This window comes from Leptodactylus fuscus, chromosome 3 (genome assembly GCF_031893055.1).
Source record: "Leptodactylus fuscus isolate aLepFus1 chromosome 3, aLepFus1.hap2, whole genome shotgun sequence".
In the NCBI taxonomy this organism is placed as follows: Eukaryota; Metazoa; Chordata; class Amphibia; order Anura; family Leptodactylidae; genus Leptodactylus; species Leptodactylus fuscus.
Genome location: NC_134267.1, coordinates 38,753,903 through 38,775,879, shown reverse-complemented (window position 1 = coordinate 38,775,879; position 21,977 = coordinate 38,753,903). Strand labels below are relative to the sequence as shown.

Here is a 21,977-nt window from a genome sequence, read left to right as displayed (position 1 = left end):
TTTGGGACTCAGTCGCAGTGTACGGTGACTAAAAAGTGCTGCAAGTCCGACTTTTCCATCTGGCGGTTTCAGTTTAAAAGAATTGACACCTGATGGATCCCATTATAGTCAATCTTGTCTGTCGGGCACACTTGGTATATCTGCTGTCTTAGCAATCCTCCACGGACTAGAGGAGCGGTATATAAAATGGCTGCCAGTGTTGTGTCTGAGAAACCCATCCTAGATTACACTTGAGCCTATTGAAGTATCCATGAAAATAGACAAAAATAAGACATGCCCTGTATTATGGTGATCCACTGAAATGAACAGCCAACCCCCCCCCCCCCCAATTTGTCAATAGCCCCGTGGTCAGATTTATTAAAATGGCCTAAAAGCACAACTGTCTTAGTTTCCCATAGCAATGAATCATAGCCCATAGCAACCAATCACAGAGCAGCTTCAATTTTATATTCTGCTTCTGAAAAATGAAAGCTGCTCTGTGATTGGTTGCTAGGGGCAGTGATTGGTTACTATGGGCCCAAAGTGTGCACAAGGCCAAAGAAATGATATTGTACTCTGCCCTCAAATCTGGCCGACCCTGTCTCTACAGGTCTCGGGTAGCGCATATCCTTCTAAGGACCCGTTCACACGGAGTAAACGCACATGTATTTTGGCAAAATACACGTGTAAAAATAAAACTCCCATTGTCTTCAACGGCATTTTTTTTTTTACATGTGTAAAAAAACACGTAAAAATACACGTCTAGGGCCCCTTCACACGGAAGATACTGTGGCTGATTCGGAACGTGTAAACGTTCGGAATCAGCAGCGTTTAAAGCAGGTCCCATTGCTTTCTATGGGAGCCGACATACGCGCGCTCCCTATAGAAATGAATGGGAAAAAGCAGCCCATCCATTTCTATGGGGAGCGCACGTATGCCAGCTCCCATAGAAATCAATGGGACCTGCTTTAAATGCTGCTGATTCCGAACGTTTACACGTTCCGAATCAGCCACAGTATCCTCCGTGTCAAAATACACGTGTAAAATCTCATTGAAGTCAATGGGAGTCTTATTTTTACATGTGTATTTTTACACGTGTATTTTACCAAAATACACGCGCGTTTACTCCGTGTGAACGGGCCCTATGACATTCATAACCCCATAAGCAATGTAAGGCTCTCTGGCTCTAACCATATAGACGAAAAACAGGAAGAAAAAATGCAGCCCACTTACTTATGAATCTTCATCTAGCGTTCTTACTGGGAGTTCAGTGTAGTCTTGTAGACTCGAGGACGGATGAAGCCCGGAAATCAACCCCACCGGCTATGGGTCACGTAGCAAAAGAATCCAATGGAAATAAAAGATTCCAGCTTACATCCACGGTCCTTATAAAACGTAGCGTTTATTCCAAAGTTAAAAAACACACATGTTCACAAGCAGTATCGTCTCGTAGGTATATCCATCCCTTACATAGACTCGCTGACGCGTTTCGAAGACATAAAGTCTTCTTAGTCGTAGCCTGGCTACGAGACGATACTGCTTGTGAACATGTGTGTTTTTTAACTTTGGAATAAACGCTACGTTTTATAAGGACCGTGGATGTAAGCTGGAATCTTTTATTTCCATTGGATTCTTTTTCTCTGGCTCTAACGCCAGGTTCACAACTACTTTTGGGTTTCTGCTCTTCGGCTCCGCCATAGTCTATAATGGGGTCCCCTAGAAAACTTCAAGCGGATTTGGGGATGGAAAGCGTGAACATAGAGCAGGTGCAGATGTGCAACTAACCTAAGGCTACATTCACATGACAGTGAAACCTGGCAGTGTGACATCTGTTTTTTTAATGGAGGCATTGACTTCATTGTGAAAGGGGGCTAGTCTCATGACCGTTAGTGTGATGGTGTGCGGTCCTGGACCATCAAAATATAAGTCATGTCCTACTTTGTGTCACTTTCAAGGATCCCTCCATGCACTGAAATGTATGGGAGATCTGTGAATACAGCTGCCCCTCAGGTGCAAGACGGCCATCAAAAATGGATGTTTTTCATGTCCGTTTTGTACCGCAGTCGTGTGTATTTCTCCTAAGGATATTCAGGCCTGTACGGGAGCAGCTAATACCTGCAGCTCCAGGCACGGCCATATAGACTGCAGTGGCAAATAATGTAACACTGGAGACAAGTCAGGGGGTGTTCACACTTGTGCCCGTGTCCGCCCTGTGTTATTCCTGGGTTTCTGGTATCCGCCCCGAGAAACTGAACAGGGGATGGCTTCCTGGTTACAAAAATGAACCAGGGGATTATAGACCTACTCTGCAATGTAGGAACCAATGTACAAGGTATTGATGTGTCTTCCCTCACCTTTACTCCTTGCTGGACAAGTGCAGTTATTTGCAGTATGAGAAGATGTCTACCCTGTATATGTCTATGGACAGCCACTCAGCGGTGTTGTTGTGTATTGCACCTTTTAAGAATATTGCTTTCATGTAATAAAATTGTTTTAAGGGAGTCTATCAGCAACAAAGGGGGCCTGTCAGCACCAAAATGATTACATTTATTAAACCAACCCCAGGACCTTATAGTGCTTCCTGTCACTCAGACCCCTCTCATGCACTCGCATAGCTCATTTGCTTCAGCTTTTGTCAAACTTGAGCGGCCATTTTATAAACAAATGATAGCACTGAGCTCACGGCTCTGAGCACTTTAAGGTCCTGGTGCTGACAAACTTCCTATAACCAAATTTAAAAGAGTTGTCCAGGGCCTGGTTCTGACCTCCAGGTCATGTGATCACAACCAGCCTCCGACGTGTGAAATCAGTGGAGTGACCCAGGGGCTTGTTCTGATAACATGACCCACGGGAACCACGTGCCCAGTGTGAAGAAACCACTGGAGAAAGTCAGGCATGTATAATACCTCGCACAACCCCTTTAAGCTGAGAAAATGGTGGACACATCAATATCACCAGACTGCAGAAAGTTGCTCTGAAACACAAAGGGCTTAATAATATGAGAATAAAGCACTGGGTGATGGAATCAATGGCAACACTTTGACACAATGAAAATTAAAAATAGGGTCAAAAGTTAAAAAAAAAAAGAAATCAGAAAATACTTCATAAAGCCTGAAGTTGGAGAGAAACAAAGTCATATGTATCTGCTTGGTTGCTATAAGTAAGATACGCCTAATACTATACTATAATACTAATCTGTCAGCAGCGCCATCTGGCTGTAGTTAAGAAAAATTTCCGGCATTTTTTTTTACTTAAAAGGACCTCTCACCTCCTGGGGCACATATGGTGTAATACACCGCTAAAAAGCTAACAGTGCGCTGAATTCAGCGCACTATCGGCTTTCACGTTCTGTGCCCTCGGTGAAGAGCTATCGGTGCCGGTACTGTAGATCTTCACTGTCAGAAGGGCGTTTCTGACTGTCATTCAGGAATGACCTTCCTCACAGTAGCGTCTATTGTGCTGTACTGTGGGAGGGGGCATCTTTACCGGCCAGCCATGACGCCCCCTTCCCCTACGCGTCTGTGGACGAGTACTATCAGGAGGGGAGGGGGCGTTCCTCACCGCTCTCACAGTACAGCGCTATAGTTGCTATTGTGAGGAAGGGCATTCCTGACTGTCAGAAACGCCCTTCTGACAGTGAAGAGCTAAAGTACCGGGACTGATAACTCTTCACCGGGGGCACAGAACAGGAAAGTCAATAGTGTGCTGAATTCAGTGCTCTGTCGGCTTTCTAGAGGTGTATTACACCGCATGTGTCCCAGGAGGTGAAAGGTCCTCTTTAAAAAGTGTCAGTAAGGCTAAGTCCCTATGTAGTGAGCTGCACCTGGAAAACACTGTGGAAAAGACCGTAGGTATAATTGACATGCTGAAATTTGTGAAAATGCATTTTCATTGCAGATTTTTTTTTCTGCAGTGTGTGGTTGGGATTAGCCAGAATCCCATACACTTTATGGATACTGTAAAATGAGGCCCCGCATTGCAAAAATGTGACGTTTTGGCTACGGTGGAAACGCCACAGCAAAAATACCCACGTTTTACTGCACCTGCAAAGTGGATGAGATTCTGGCTAATCCCATGTACATATTGCAGAAAAATATCCGCAATGAAAATGCTGTGATTGTTAGGGGCTGTGATTGGTTGCTGGGGGCAGTGATTGGTTACTATGGGCCCAATGTGTGCACAAGGCCAAAGAAATGATATTGTACTCTGCCCTCAAATCTGGCCGACCCTGTCTCAAACACTGTTTCAAACACTGTTGTGTTTTTTGGAAATCGCAGCATGCCAATTATATCTACGGAAATGCCGGCGGCTTCCCTATTGGCATAATAGAGACAGAAAGTCCACAGAGGAAAACTCTACAGAATTTCAGTAAAAAACGCTGCAAAAAAAACGTAATGCATTTTCGCCACGGTCTTTTCTGCAGCGTTTTCAGCTGCAGCTCGCTACGTGGATCCTTAGCCTAAAACAGGTTTTAATGGGGTGGTGTCGAATCTAAAATCGTTGACTACATTGATCACATTTTTTAAGTAAATTTTTGGAGCTGCACTGCGGAAAGCTTGTGGTTTTTTCATATGACAAGTCATGTGCTTTGTTTTAAGCCACATTTCTGATGCAAGGAGAGAGCACAGATTTATGGTGCCAAAAACAGAAGGTACCTGCCGCCAGAGATATTAAAATGTGCAAAATTTACTGAAACCTGTAAAGCGGACTTGTCACTAAGTCTGAAAACCCCTATAACATATGTGATCTGTTGTAGGAAACCAAGTGGACAATAACACTGCATGACATACAGCCTGGAGACCGCCCACTTGACTAGTAGGCCCTCATTTGCATCAACACTAAGACTTATATGAAGGATTTATATCTTTGGAATGGGTTCCCTTTAAAGGGGTTGTCCCATGAAAAGCATCCTATCTATACTGCTAGTTTATGTGGATTTAAGAATTTTCCTAAATACATTGCTTTATCAAAACTGCTTTGTTTGGCCACTATCTTAATTTATTCACTTCATTGTTGACACTGCGTTTCTATGGCCACTGGGCTTATCTGCTCATTTCCCAAGTGATGTAGCTGCCTGCTCTCAGGGGGAGAGGGAGGGGCTGACAAGCAACAGAGCTCCTCAGATAGGGGAGGAGGGAGGTGAGAGCTCCGGGATTACTGTGCTGTCTATCTTCAGCTTTTCCACTTATCAGCTGGTTTAATTGAATTTGGCTGATAAGGGCTGAGATAAGGAGTCTGTTACCTCTGTATGTAATGCAAGCTGACTCAAATCCAGCTCTGCTACATCAGCGTCATACTGTGGTAATGCATTTACAACCAATCCCTCATTACTGACTGCAAACATAGCAGATAGCAGAGCAAGTGAAACCCTGCCCACCAATGTGCCGAGAAATCCAGGAAGTGAAGAGAGCACAGAGCCTGCAGGCTGCAGAACAAGAGTTATGGGAATACCCCTTTAAATACCTCCAGATCTGAGAAGATTCTAAAAATGTCAATGATGTTTGCAGTTCTTTCCTATTGGTTAATGTCTATTGCCTATAGCTCCAACATATTCTGCAGTGCAGTACAGAGATTGTCACCACTCACAGCATTGCCTGGTATCATTTAAGATTTCATCTAGCTAATATAGAGAGCAGCAGCCCTATATAAAACCATAGGTAACAAACATAATATGATATTAAAAAGAGTCTGATGCAAAGTAAGATGAATAAAAACATATTTTACAAGCACACCCATAACCTAAGATCTCTTTCTTCATACAGGTAACGGGGTCAGGAACAATCAATGTACTACAGAAGACAAATCCATTTTCTTCAAGACATTCCGCTGCCATCTTGTGGTGAATTATGAATTTGCAGGCTAAAATTAAATATCTACAGAAACACTTGAAAAATAGATGACATTATTCAAAAATTTGCCAGGATATGCCATAAATGTGTAATAGATGAAATTCCCACCTCTGTTTCTACTATTTATTACCACTTACTTCCAGACCCCCCCCCCCACCACCACCCGCCTTGTCTGGGGCAGGTAATGTATGCACAGATCTCTGTACTTCTAAGGGACCCCTGAAAAATTCCAAGCCGATGTATTAGGGTACGTTGTTCTCATAAGTCCCATAGAAGTAAGTGTTTACATTGACTACAGCACTAGACAGGACCGGGAAGCTGGGGGGCTCCTGTTCTGGGGATAGGAGGGACCTGCATATAGCAGAAATGTAAGGCATATCCTGGGGATAAGGTCTGGTTCACATCTGTATTCGGTATTCCATCCGCATGGGGACTCCCCGAACGGAATACCGAACGCATTGACAAGCGGTGAGCTTATGAAAGCATTAGCATACTCCCCATGATCTGTGTCACTATAGTACAGACTAAGGGTGACACGTCCTTATTCTGATGGCTACCATGAGGCCACATTTCAGCGTTCACGTTATAGCCACAAATCCATAACAAATATTGCACGTCCAATAACCTGGACAGATAACATCTCTGATCCCGCGTGCGACAGTCAGACCTGTGATCAGTCCAGGAATTACATCTGAATGAGGCCTTTATTTGTTCTATTAGTAGGCTTAAGGGGTACCAGTATCAGCCAGGTGGGGGTCCAACACCCAAAACCCTGACAAATCAGCTGATTGAAGAAGCTGCAGCTTTTGGACAAGTGCTGTGGCCGCTTCACTACTTACCAAGCACAATGCTATATATTATATAGTGCGTGGGCCTGGTATTGCAGCTCAGCCCCATTCATTTGAAAGGTACAGAGCTGCAGCATGGCCATGTGACCCAACAGATGTGATGTCACTGGCCTAAGAAGAGGAAGTGGGGCCCATACAAGTTCTTCATACAGCTGATCGGTGGGGTTCCGGGGGTCCGATTTTACCAATCTAATATTGATGGCTTATGCTGAGGATAGGTCATCAATATTATAGCTCTGGAAAACTGTTTAAAGGGGTATCCCACAAAGTAAAGTCAGTAGGAACTTTCCTGAGCCAGGCTGAATGTGGGTGGGAAAGATGACGGTCAGTACGCCCATTCATTTCAACGGTACCACCGGAAAGAGTAGTAAATGGTAGCGCTGACCGCCATCAGTCCCACTGACATTCAGCCTGGCTGTGCTCAGTCTCACTAGAACGGTCCTGCTGACTTTATTTGGAGGGACAATCCCCTTTAAACTGACCATATGAGATATTTACCTGCAGGTCACTGACAGATCCAGCTAATTTTATTAGCATTCATTGTGAATGTTATGTGATTGACCACCAGAGATATCAAATTCTTGGCTGATTTCACCACATTTAGCTGGATCTGCCAAATGTCTTCAGACAAATATCGTCTGGGCAATGCCAGCATTAGCCTACAGGTAGCTATGTCTTTTCTAGGGCTATTTGCCCAGGTCTCGATCATGTGAGTGGAAAACCCAATCACCTGATCAATGGGGAGGAAAGGGGGGTCTCCTAATATTGTGTCACAGTTATTTATGTTCTCAACAATCAACGGTCTGAGTAGGAGATTGCTGTAAAACAGGCCATGAGAGCAGGAGATCCCCAGCGCTGGACTTCTTAAAGGGAGTCTAAACCACTTACTGTATATGGTGTTGTGGGGTGGTTAGTACTATAGTGAACATACCTGTTTTAGGTAAAAATCTTGCTGTTATGAAAATCAGCAATTAATCTGTATTCCCCCAGGATGTGCCATCTCTCAGGACATCCATCCAGTGCCCCCAGATATAAAGATTGACAGGATGGGATGTGTGGTGAGAATACGTGAGAACAGGCCCCAGGTTCACAGAATAGCTCCTTTGCACGCGGATTAAAATTTGACTGCACTTTAACACAAGAGAATATACTGTATACAGTATATTCACTAAGCCATGAACTGCCCCTACCAGAGCACACGTGGTACTGGAGAGATATTGGTGGTGGCATATTGGTAGACACTAAGGGGTTAAACCTAAAAAGTCCTAAGGCGAAGTGACAGGTACAGACGTAGCAAATTCAGAAGACTTCCAGGATAATCCTGTTCCTTTAATTCCCTTTACTTAAATGCCAAGGTGCAACACCCTGAGCCTGTAATAAAATGGCCCCATATATTTGATGTAGGTCCACGTTACTGTATTCCTCTATTTTAAGTCCGGTCTAATCCACCGCTAGTTAATCCTGCATCTAATATATATATAGAATTTAAGGCGGCTCGGTATCATTTCAGCTATTACACATTCCCTCCTACTTCTCCCTGACGCTTCCTTACCTGCCATGTCTCCTCTAAGCCAAGACCTGCTAGATGTCAGATTTAATATGTATTATTCTTACCTCCAAATGTGTATGCCATGATAAAAGCTTACGCGAATATATTAATTTAACCCTGCACTACTGGATTACAGTAAAAAGTTTAGCTTGATAAAAAAAAAAAATCGTTCAAAATCTGCACGCTATGGCATGAAGTGTCCACTAGATGGCAGTATGCATCTACTTGCTTATAACACAAGTCTCTTCCCAATTTGATGGCATGAGATTGCAGCAGTCACGTGCTATACTGCTGGAGCCGGAGTTGATTTTTGTTTAGGTGCATGGACTCTGGAGGATGCACCTAATTCATCAAGAGGGAATCATCATAAACTAGGTGCAAACCCAAATGGGGCATCTGTTATCTGGACTAGTATGGAAAATCGGACCCTAGATATTTATTTTGTGTATTTTTACCTATTATTATTACTCTGTCATAATGTCTCAACTATTGCTCTGATCTTGTGATGGATGAGAGCAACGAACATTGATAATAGTTGTGTGAACCTACCATTACATGTATGTTACAATACGAGTGGTTAAATGAAACTTTCATTCACCGTAATTGTAGCAAGTGTTAAGTTGCCAGCCGGAATTTTCTCTCTAGCCCCCACCGTTCCTGAGCAATCAATGCTGTTAGTTTGGTGGCACTGTAGTTTCAAGTGGGCGGCGCCAAGCAGGAGCAGACAAGGGGTGTGTTTCTGAGCTCCAATCAGAGGAGGGTAGTATCTCCGCCTCCTGACAGTACAGAGCCTACACAGCATATCAGGCACTAAAACTAACTTCACCGATTGCTCCGGAACGACAACGAATTAAGAAAAAGTTCCAATTATACAACTGGAGTGGGGCCTGTTAAATGATAAAGAGCTGGACTTGGCGGAGGTGATGACAGGTTCTCTTTAACCACTTTAATTTTACTTTTTTTTTCTCCCTTCACTGAAAAATGTTACATTTTGACAGAGGTTCTACTTAGTGGCACAAAACTTTTCCCCGTCACAGTGATTACATAACCAAAAACTAAGGCAATAGGCTTGTCACATGGTTATACTAATCATATCTATGGAGGAAGTTAAAGGGATTATCCCATATTAGACAAACAGGATTACTTCTCCCAGAAACAGAACCACACCTGTTTTTCTTCGTAATGCAAATGAGTTCTCTCGCAGCACTGGGGGCGGGCCCCAGCATTCAAACAGAACTGGGGGCGTCCCCAATGCTGTGAGAGAAATCTCCGGTGCCGCCCACCTCCATCTTCTTCAGGAACGGCCTCTCTGCGCGTCTTCTTCCGGAGCTGGGTTCAAACTTCTAGGCCTCGGGCAGAGCAGACTGCGCATGCCCACAGGCCACAAGAAAATGGCCACTGACACCAGCTTACTGTGTAAGTAGCCAAAAGTATATAAATATTCAGCTCACCATATGAAATCCATAAAAAGTATTTTGATCCTGAGAGCTGGACATGTCTGCACAGACTTCAAGCAGTGGAAATTTCAATAGACGATAAAAGTTTCACTCTGCTCCAATCAGGCAATTCAAACCGATATGTAAAATTTAACTTTTATTTTCATCCAGCAATTTAAAAAAAAGCTACATCGTAACTTTGGAAGTAAATAAGTCATGATAAGCTACGCGTTTCGGTACAATTGTGTACCTTCCTCATGGCCCGAGGTCTAGAAGTTTGAACCCAGCACCGAATGAAGACCAACAGAGAGGCCGTTGCTGAAGAAGATGGGGGCGCCGCCGGAGATTTCTCTCGCAGCATTGGGTACCGAAATGCGTAGCTTATCATGACTTATTTACTTCCAAAGTTATGATGTAGCTTTTTTAAATTGCTGGATGAAAATAAAAGTTAAATTTTACATATCGGTTTGAATTGCCTGATTGGAGCGGAGTGAAATTTTTATCGTCTATTGGAATTTTACGGTGTAAGTGGCCACAAGAAAATGGCCACTTACACAGCTTACTATGTAAGCGGCCATTTTTCTTGTGGCTGCAGGCATGCGCAGTCTGCTCTGCCCGAGGCCTAGAAGTTTGAACCCAGCTCCGGAAGAAGATGCGCGGAGAGGCCGTTCCTGAAGAAGATAGAGGCGGCGCCGGAAATTTCTCTCGCAGCATTGGGGACGCCCCCAATGCTGCGAGAGAACTCAATTGCATACCGAAGAAAAACAGGATTTCTACCAAACGGCGGCGCCGAGAAGACATCTAAAGCTAGGAGAAGAATAACCTTTCTTAAGGCTTTTTCTTCGTGTGATTGAGAAGAAAATGTGATTTTAATGATAGTCTCCCTTTAAAGACTTGAGTATACAATAAATCACGATTAAACTACTATCTACAAATGGAGGAAGTTAAGGACTGTTGGTGCACGCTATACATCCTGTTATATGGGTTCCCCCCTTTTCATGTCATCCGTTACCTGCAAAATAGGGAATAAGTTGCAGATCGGTGGGGGTTTAACCCCAGTCCCACTGAAATGAATGAAGAGGTAGTGACTCTTTTCAACCACCATTAAATGCAGACTGGGGAGCAAACACCCCTATTCTCATGTTGACTGGAGGTCCCAGTGGTCAGACCCCAACTTATCTGCAACATATAAAGATCACTCCAATAGCCCAATGGGCAAACCTAAAACAGATGAGCTTTTTAGCACAAATGCATACTAAAACCTAACTGTAACTAAGAAACATGGTGGAGGCATACTACGTTGGTGGAGGCATACTAAGTTTTTCCATGGAAACAGACCATATATCCTGTGTACTGTGACCCTTCAGTCTTGCAGCTTTGTACTTTCTTCCACATTCTATAGTTTGTACATTGGGTTGGTTATCCAGTAGAAAACAGGTAGAATGGAATATGAATGGAAGATCAGACTACGCAGAATTTGTTGTCTGTTAGGTTGCGTGCACACAGAGTAACGTGTCGTGTGATGTGGCACGTATACGGCATGTGAGACTTTGCGCGCCGTATACGCTCCCATTGATTTCAATGGGAGCCTGGATCGTATACGCAAAATCACGGCCGCAAAATAACGCGGCGTATACGATCCAAGCTCCCATTTAAATCAATGGGAGCTTTTACGGCGCGCAAAGTCTCACATGCCGTATATGTGCCACAACATGCGGCACATTACTCCGTGTGAACGCACCCTACCATGGAGACACAATCTGCATTGATGCTGTGGAAACAAAATACAGTCATGGGATTTTTATCTCATTAAGCCTTATTGCAAACTTACGAGTTACATAGATTTAATGAATCATCTCTTTCTCAGGATGAAATCAATGCCTGCCCATCACTTGTATGGCCCGGTCATCTGCCATCTCTGTCTATGTAATATCAGGGCAGTAGACCTCCTCCTCTGAATGCTGAGCATCCTATAGCTAGAACCTCCAACCACATACTGGTAAAATAAACCAATATATGTAAGTGGTTATAATGTGTACACCAAGATACTTGAGGAGATTCTCATATACTAATACACATTCTAATTGCTTTCAGAGCAAATGATCAGAGGTTATGTAATCTCATTCCCAGGCACAGACATCTTGCCTGTGTGTTGCCGCCACTAGGTCGGACATGTTAAGTAAGCAATCCAGTAATAACACATTTCCCAGCCCATCTGACAGTCTTTCACATTCTGCACTTCCTTCCAGTTTCTCTTCTGCTCTGATAAGACACCATCTTGTTTTTTTTTTGTATCAATCCCATAATGCCTCTGCTTAACATCAAATGGGCAGCTAGAGACAGTACCATCTCTGCCTGGTGAACTTATTCTTATGTCCACGCTTATCTTCATAAAATACTTCTTTTATTGAGGTAACATATTCCTTTAAAAACAGGTAGTGCAGGGAGGGAGTAGAGCATATATAGGCATGTAGGCCTACATGCCTATATATGCTCTACTCCCTCCCTGCACTACCTGTTTTTAAAGGAATATGTTACCTCAATAAAAGAAGTATTTTATGAAGATAAGCGTGAACGTGGGTGAGTGCCCTTCCTCATTCTCTTGTATTTGCTCCATTTTTTCTATAGTCTTTTTTTGGTTGTTGAGCACCTCCACAGCTTTGTATATACAAGGTTATATTCCTCATACTCACCTCCAGCTTGTAGAGACTTTTGTCTTCGCATTCAGCAGTGCCATCCTACATCTTCTTTCTTGGCTTTATTCTTATGTCTGTATTCTCCTAAATAATCTAAGGCTAGGTTTATATATCTGCACCGATCTCTCCATTGTTTGGGTCCATTTGGAGACCAGAATGATGGAGAGCCAGACTGCTGTTTTAGCCATCAGGTGTCCACTGAAACCAATGGAGAGAAAAGTCCTCCATGCAGGACATTTCTCTCCGCCAATTTTTGGCAGTTCTGCGGTAGAGTCAACTCCAGCACAGACGTGAACTTAGCCTAAGATACCCCGAATATACTCTGTCATTGCCTTCATTATAACTGTGTGACAGAAGCTAGTCTTATCATCAGCAGTCTCTGACATAGGATTTTAGGGAGCTGCATCTGCCCTGCTATTTCTAGAGTGAGCAACCCCCTTATAGCCAGTTTGGTCAAATCATTGTCCCGAGTAATAGGGACTCTCAAGGATCTACAATAGATATCAACTTAGACAAGCACTCTAAAATACTCCTACGTTCATTCTACTAGGACACCAATAGCCTGACACCAAAGGCTTGCAACCACTACTGTTAATATCAAAGGCCATTTGTCACTATTTGTGGTATTGAGGTACTATGTAATATATATGTTTGCAGCGTATAATGTTGATGTCACATTATAACATTGCTATTTTTGTGGCTACATTGGATTTTTATATGCCTACTGTATGTCACTATATTTGCATGACACTAAGTTCTCACTAAAATCACCTGTCACCTTTTCCTGTGACGATTTACAGCAGACACAGCGACTAAGTCTCCAACGGAGACTCCGGCGCAGATGTGAACATAACCAAAGATAACATATGGCATGACAGAGGGGCAATGTTCAGTGTAAAGACTAATATATCTATAGTAAATCCACATCATGATTAATTAGACTTTATAACTGAGTCATGCATGATGTTAAGGATGCTGCCCTATAGAGGGCAGCGTACAGAGTGCACTGTTCTCCTAATTACATCCTGGAGAATAGATTTGCATATTCTTTACCCAGAATCCCTAGCGGAGCAGTAATGACTTGTAAGTCTCCGTACTGCCTATGTAGGCACACGCTCTCCCTGATGTGTACGATTATCCCCTGACCCTGGTCTATAGTCTCTCACTCTGCTAAATCAGTATCCCTACGCTATGCTGAGGATGGTCCAATAGGCCGAAACAGCGCTGTCCATAGCTGGGAATCTGTTCCTTTTGGAATAGAATTACTACTTTGGCAATTAAATCCACATCATGATTAATTAGACTTCATGCATGATGTTAAGGATGCTGCCCTCTAGAGGGCAGCGTACAGAGTGCACAGTTCTCCTAATTACATCCTGGAGAATAGATTTGCATATTTTTTACCCATATCTATAGTAGGGACACAACAGATCACAATTATGCTGTGATCCGCAAAGAGAGTCTGTCAGCAGAACCAAGCAAGTTTTCCCCTTGTAAATGGTTGCCTCCGTTGCCAAGATATTGTCAAGCGATGTGAGCATTGCCACGTCTCTATGAAGCAATTGCAATGCCCATAATGCTTCAAAAAGCTAATTTGCATATTGACAAAAACAGTGACAGCGATATCTCTGCAACAGGAGAACTCAACCTGCTATGAGCTGCCATAACACCGGTCTAGATTGTATAGGAATACGGCAATGTCTGCTTGTCCAGAAGTCGTCTTCAATACAAGTCATTGCCGTCTCTCCCCTGTGGCTATAATTAAGAGATGACTCCAAAAGTATATGGGGATCAAGGAATTTATTTACAATAAAACACGAATACGTTCCGGCGGTAACCCACGGCCTTTTTCAACCCTATAACAGTGAGACTCTTTATATTAAATATCAGATAGAGTTTCACTGGAATAGATATGAAAAAGGCACTGTGTTACCGCCAAAACGCGTTGCCATGATTGACTGTTTTATGCATTTTTTTATACATTTTGCATTCCTTGTAGGATTCCGTGTTTGATATATAAATTGTTTTGCATTAGTGTCCCATTACTTTTTAACCCGCCTGGTTCAAACTAGCATTCAGGGTCCAGGTCAGGTTCTTCTTAAAAAGAGGTTACCTGCTGACCCATAGACTATAATGATGTCCCCTGGGTTTCTGCCTGGTTTCCCGCTAAAAAATGCTTGCAGGACTTTTCTCTCTGAATTTTTTAAACGGATTCGAGGACGGAAACTCCGATGGTAGAGCAGGCGCAGGAGTGAACCTAGCTTTAGTTGTATCCTAGCAATAAAAGCAGCGATTCACAAGGGGAAAACACCATTAGATTCAAGTGACCCTAACCAATCTTGATAAAAGTCTTTAGATTTAATTCACTGTAACAACCAGGTCACTTGGTAACAGGATCTTGACTGTAACGGACAGAAACCAAATACTGATGACATCATTAATTATAGACGTCCAGGTAATGACTGTATCACTAACCATTAGGGAATGATTGTACCTCCATACACCAGGCTAGAACTGTAACACTGACCCCCAGGGAATCACTGCACCATTATCCATTAGGGAATAACTGTGTAACGTCTCTGCCTGTTCAGGTCTCTGTGCCACCTCCGCTCACATGCTGCATGAGGCATGTACAGTTTGTTGCTCAGAGTTTATCATTGCACTGTGTGAACACTACTCTATTACCTATCTCTGTAATTCTATTTCCACCACACCCTGCATCTTGTTTCTTTCTGTTCATCAAATAGTTAATTCTAGTCTGGCTTGTGTTATTGACAGCCTTTCTACTATTCAAGCCTAGGGCGGATCTTTGGCTTCCTATATACAGGCCATAAGCCCACACAGGCTTGCTGGCTATTGTGACTCTGTCCTTAGACTTTGTCCCTGCTAATCTCCTCTTTCTGCTATTATTATATTACTTACCTCTGACCCTTGGCTTCCCTTCTGATTACTCTCTTGGATTACGATTATGTACTGCATTGCTTGACTGTTACCGGACCCTTGGCTAGCTGACCTCCCTTTGTTGTTGTTTGTCGTGTCTGCATCCTGTGTTGTCACTTTTGTATAGGAAGGGCTTGTTGACTAGTTGTTCTCTGCCGCCTAGGGCAGTGAGGCAAGCAGGTAGGGGCAGCGGTGGGTTCAGCTTAGGGCTCACTGTCTTGTTATGCTCCTCCCCTCAGGGTTTTCCAGCAGCTACTGGGGAATTGCTGCTATTGCAATTCCCTTGCAAACTGTATCCCTAACCATCAGGGAACGGCTGTATCCCTAACCATTAGGGAACAACTGTATCCCTAACCATCAGGGAACGACTGTATCCCTAACCATCAGGGAACGACTGTATCCCTAACCATCAGGGAACGGCTGTATCCCTAACCATCAGGGAACGGCTGTATCCCTAACCATCAGGGAACGGCTGTATCCCTAACCATCAGGGAACGACTGTATCCCTAACCATCAGGGAACGGCTGTATCCCTAACCATCAGGGAACGATTGTATCCCTAACCATCAGGGAACGACTGTATCCCTAACCATCAGGGAACGATTGTATCCCTAACCATCAGGGAACGGCTGTATCCCTAACCATCAGGGAACGGCTGTATCCCTAACCATCAGGGAACGACTGTATCCCTAACCATCAGGGAATGACTGTATCCCTAACCATCAGGGAATGATTGTATCCCTAACCATCAGGGAATGACTGTATCCCTAACCATCAGGGAATGGCTGTATCCCTAACCATCAGGGAAAGGCTGTATCCCTAACCATCAGGGAACGATTGTATCCCTAACCATCAGGGAACGATTGTATCCCTAACCATCAGGGAACGACTGTATCCCTAACCATCAGGGAACGGCTGTATCCCTAACCATCAGGGAATGATTGTATCCCTAACCATCAGGGAATGACTGTATCCCTAACCATCAGGGAATGGCTGTATCCCTAACCATCAGGGAATGACTGTATCCCTAACCATCAGGGAATGGCTGTATCCCTAACCATCAGGGAATGGCTGTATCCCTAACCATCAGGGAATGACTGTATCCCTAACCATCAGGGAATGACTGTATCCCTAACCATCAGGGAATGGCTGTATCCCTAACCATCAGGGAATGATTGTATCCCTAACCATCAGGGAATGACTGTATCCCTAACCATCAGGGAATGACTGTATCCCTAACCATCAGGGAATGATTGTATCCCTAACCATCAGGGAATGATTGTATCCCTAACCATCAGGGAATGATTGTATCCCTAACCATCTGTATCCCTAACCATCAGGGAATGATTGTATCCCTAACCATCAGGGAATGACTGTATCCCTAACCATCAGGGAATGACTGTATCCCTAACCATCAGGGAATGACTGTATTCCTAACCATCAGGGAATGGCTGTATCCCTAACCTTCAGGGAATGATTGTATCCCTAACCATCAGGGAATGACTGTATCACTGTCCACCAGGTTATAACTGTACTACTAACCATCAGGGATTGACTGTACCACTATCAACCAGGGTCTGGACTCTTAGTTTTGCTCTGATACTCCATCAATTCTAATTATACCTCTGCTCCAGAAAGCTGGATGTAAATAATGACACAAAATTACAGATATTTATACAGGGTGCAGATAATCTAAATTTTTGGCATTTTATAGAAATTCAAGATGTCTGGTTGCTAAAAAAAATAATTTAGAAAAGGCTCAGGATGGTGTAAAAAAGTATTTAAAACCTATAGCTACCGTGCCGATCCCAAGCCACACCCAGATTTTCCAACAGTTTCTGCTTTCTGGTCCCTCTACATACATCATAGCCAATCAGTGAGCGAGGATGGTCAAATCTGTAGTCTGTGATTGGCTGACAGGTCATTTCCTGTGTCTTGATAGGGCCCAGGAATAGAGACTGGGTGGGGACCAAGTTATTTTTTTAACTTTTTGTGCCGTTTTGAGCATTTTCTAAATAATTTGCATTTTCCAAACATCCCTTTGAGCAGATCTACAACTATACATATAAACAATGGGAAAAAATGATACCTCCCCTTTAATATTAGACATCAGATTTCATATGACATGTATGTATGTAGTGCCTACCTTGGTTGAAGCTTCCCGTTCCAGTTTTATGGGGCTCTGAAGGTGAAAAGATTATACACACACATCAGCATGGACTATGAATAGAAAATGTGTTTTATCTATGTTTTCAGAATATTTTATATGAAGAAACGTAATTGCAACCCTCGTGTTATCGGGTTTATAAAGACACAAACTGAAAAAGCGGAACACTCTCCTAAAAAGAGCCCAATAATATCAATAGTGGCTCAAAGTCCGTAATCTGACTTTGACAAATATAATGTGTAAAGTGTGAACCACGTCTGATAATATGAGGTCAGCGCATGAAAGGAAAATGCCTACCGGCTAACATGAAAACATAAATTCGGAGAGATTCACTAAGCAGTGCTCAGGATGGGGACAGACACCCATGAGATAGAAAGTATCGAAAATTAATGTAACAAAAAAAATCAGGAATAAGAACCTGTATGTATAGTATGTACATACAGAAGGAGACATGCAGTCATACATACAAGGAAGCGGAGAAGAAGCCTTGGGAGGACAACTGCTGGAGGACTAGCAATTCTCTGCTAGGAGGTCCATGCTTGTCCGCAGTGGTCACCTCGGATGCTTAGCACTTCACTGGCTGCACAGAGTAAACCAGAGGCAACTAATATTGTGTTGTGCGTTTCTACCACATGGTCGGTCATTCAGCAAGATAAAGGCATGAGAATAGCTATTAAAGACATAACCATTACATACTAATGACGGGTGTAAAAAGGGTTGACTGTGGTTAGAAAAACAATTCAGAATTTTATTTATCCACAAACAGCCCATATCTTGTATCTGGTACTGAAGTTCAGTGCCATAGAAATGAATGGAACCAAGCTATAATCCCAATAACAGCCCTGGGACAAGGGTGGCGCTGTTTCTGAAAATGCTGAATTGTTTTCTTAATCGTGGACATTCCCTTTAAGTACGCCTGGCAAGAAACACTTTAAGTACATCCAATAAATTCCCCAACAAGTCCAGCTTACTTAATATGACTCTTCACCAGTTATAAGTCCAGATGTACAAGCTCAATGTGGGTTTCCATTTTGGTCCTTTCCTGGTATATCAGCGATCCGCAGAACGAGAACACTTGTTGAAGTTCTGTGGCTCCCTCCGTAAGGTACGTGACACAAAGCCATCCATGCGTTATGCATAGGTATCTGGTAAGTGTGTGTTGGATTGGGTGGAATCACCTGCCACAAAACTGCACTTCTTACATGCAGATTTTGATATGGATTTACCATGGACTTGCTCCGGTTTTAATTCTTCACAATGGAAAGGATCAGAAAGAGTACCATGTGTCTTTATGGGTATGTCACCTTTGCAGGCCACTTTCTGTATAGCGTCTCTTAGGCTCAGTTCACACGGGGTATTTTGGACCAGACGTTGAGGCCGCCTCAGGTTCCGGTCCAAAATACGGGTAACTGCGACTGGATGCTGCTGCAGTGCACTGGCATCCAGTCGCGCACTCTGCTCCGGATTAGGCCCAAATGAATGGTCCTAGTCCGGAGGGAGTGTCTTCAGGCGGATGTTGTGAGGCGAATCCGCTTGAAAGAATGAGCACTTCGCTTCTTTTTCCGGGAGTCATAACAAACGGCTCCCGGAAAAAAGAACTGTCCGGCTCTCATCAATTTAGATGGGAACTGTCTTTTTGGTGAGGATTTTGAGGCGGATTCGGCCTCAAAATCCTGACCAAAATACCCTTTGTGAACTCAGCCTAATACTAAGCATGCTTTACTCTGTGAAAGGCATATGCAAATAATGCTAGGTTCACACTGGTGCCCAACTCACCGTCATTTGGGTCCACTGGTGATCCCGAACAATGGGGAGCCGCAGCGCTAAAACAGCAGATACCCATAGACTATAATGGGGTCTGCCGGGTGTCTGAAGTTTTTTTACTGAAACCGGTGGAGAGAAAAGTCCTCTGTGCAGATGTGAACTTAGCCTAAGTCATCCTGGATGGAAAACAAAACTTGCTTTGGTGACACCTTTTGGAATGTATCTCCCTATAGATCAATGTCTGGTTTTCTATGAAACCTAGTGACATTGAAGGCGGGTTCACACCTGCGCCCAAATTCTACTATTGTGAGTTTCCGTCTTCTGCCCGAGAAACTGCACAGGAGACGGAACCCAGCAATCAGTGTCCTCCTGTGAGCGTCTTTTGCCTCTCTGCGGCGAAACCGTTTTTTTTTTTCACTGGACACAAAGTCCTGCATGTCCTACTTTGTGTCCGGTTAAAAAAAAGGTTTCGCTGTGGAGAGGCAAAAGACGCTCATAGGCGGACACTTTGCAAACCCATTCGAGTGAATGGGTTTGAAAACTGACTGCTAGTTTCCGTCTCCTGTCCAATTTCTCGGGCAGAAAATGGAAACCTGAAAAGCGCAGACCGAGCACAAGTGGAGGAACAAATTACACTCACGTGAATTTGACCTATCCAACTGTGTTGTTGGTTTAATATGCTTCATGCTGGTGGCAGACTCCCATTATAGCCAAGAAATGTCCTGGTTTGGCATTAATTCCAGTGAATGCCTCCAGGTTTCTTGGAAAGCCAGGCATTGATCTCTAGGGAGCTACCTTCCAAAAGGTGGTTCTACAGCAGGTTTTTCTTTCTTTCATCAATGAAAACTTATTTGCATATTCATTTCCCAGAATTTCTAGGACAGTTTTTAGAATCTGTAGGATTCTACACAGAGCAATGAGGCCTAAAAAGGTAATGTCTCCCTAAGGTGACATAGTACTTCTTCAGACCCACATCTATGACCTCTTACCTAGCCAAACCAGTACCCTCATTCAGGTTAATGAAGGCAATAACCACAAAACAGCTGTCTGAATATGGGTCTTTCTTCCTTTTCCCTCTTCCAGTCAATGTCACTAAGTTTCTTGGAAAACCAGGCATTGATCTATAGGGATCTACCTTCCAAAAGGTAGCACTAGAGCAGGTTTTCCTTATTCCATCAAAGAGAGCTTATGTTGCACATTCCGTACCAATGCAAAGAATGAATCTCAATCACAATGCACATGTAAGACATGTGATTATTGGGGCGAGATTGTCCATGGTGTACAATAACACAATAAATTGCCCTTAAATGTGTCAGTACTGCAGTGAAAAAGATGCAGGGCTTAGGATAGGCCAACAACATGTGACAGGCCCCACCATGTTATACTCAGATAAACTAACTTGAAGGGGTTTTGCAGGATCAGAATACTGGTGGCCTATTGCTAGGTTGGTTTGTTGGATCCCTTGGCACCTCCATTGACACTGGTCTATCTGTTTAAATGCTGAATACTTAGCAGCGACAGAGTATTTCAGCTATGTGCCATCTACTAAAGTGCTCAGCATGCATGTAGATGGAGAATTGTCAATAATGAAGAAGCGAATGAGCTTAACTGAGCTTGTGGGCCCTTCAAACAGCTGATCAGCAGGGGTACTAAGACTTGGACCCCCAACCATCTGATATGGATGTCCATTTCAGGTCCTTATTCTCAGAATAAAACAATATTGACCTAACTTTCGAATAACCCAACAAACCCTACACGTGTAAATGGAGGGATTCCCATGGGTCGCACATTTATGGCCTATCCTAAGCACTCCGTCTTTCTCACTGCAGTACCACTACATTCAGCCACAGTAAAGCCTTATTTACATGTCCACATTTTGAGGATGTGTGATGTCATAAAGAAGACATATGCTGTATTTAGGTCCATTTTATGGACCACGGTGCTCCAAATAAAAGTGTTGTCCAGAATTAAGATTCATAACTTTTCCTTAATCTAGGCCTTAAATACCTGATCACTTAGGGGCTGAAAGCGACATCTGTATAGATCAGCTGTACGTAGCTGCTTCTTGCACCAAACAGAAGGAGAAAGCTCATTCCATTATATAACATCTGGGTGCAGTCAATGCATCTCAACACCCACAGTCTTCAAGGAGAGCTGGGTGGCAGCATCGGGGCCCGGCCACTATACAAGGTTTGGAGCTTTCTAGTCCTGGGCCTGTATTGTGTATAGGATGGTTGCCGGAAGAGCCTTCATATGGCTAATAAGTACAGGATAGGCCATAAAAATCTTAATCCTGGACAACCCCTTTAAAGTCTATGGAAATCACAGACAATACACTGATGCTATCTGTCTGCTGTCCAGAGATATTACCAAATATAGGAAATGTAAAAAAAAAAATTGATCTGTTTTTAACAGATGACCCATGGTCAATACACATTTGCAAAATGCAGACATGTGGATTTACACAGTAGCACTGTTTTTGGAAAAACATATATTTCCTTGTGATTTTCTGTCTCCACATAGTTGTCCGTCTTCATCCGCCCAGCTTTAAGAAGAGATGTGCTATTAGAGTAAGTTCACATGGGTTTTTAGGACCGGAACCTGAGGCGGAGGCCAAAATACGGGTAGTTGCGACTGGATGCCGTCCAGTCGCGCACTCCACTCTGGATTAGGCCCAAATGAATGGGCCTAGTTCGGAGGAAGCGTCTTCAGGCGGATGTCGCGAGGCGAATCTGCCTGAAAGAATGAGC

General features: G+C 43.4%; 1 protein-coding gene across 3 annotated transcripts in view; it reads right to left on the bottom strand.

Annotated features, from left to right (window-relative positions):
* Window positions 1-21,977, bottom strand: part of PAK5 (p21 (RAC1) activated kinase 5) — a 113,885-nt gene that overhangs the window by 42,494 nt on the left and 49,414 nt on the right. For 2 of the 3 annotated variants that reach the window (XM_075267415.1, XM_075267417.1), the window contains exon 3: window positions 17,443-17,478. The exons of the other annotated variant lie outside the window; for it this stretch is intronic. In XM_075267415.1, coding sequence (XP_075123516.1) covers window positions 17,443-17,478 — 36 coding nt within the window. The remainder of the gene's footprint in view (window positions 1-17,442; window positions 17,479-21,977) is intronic. 3 annotated transcript variants of the gene reach the window in all.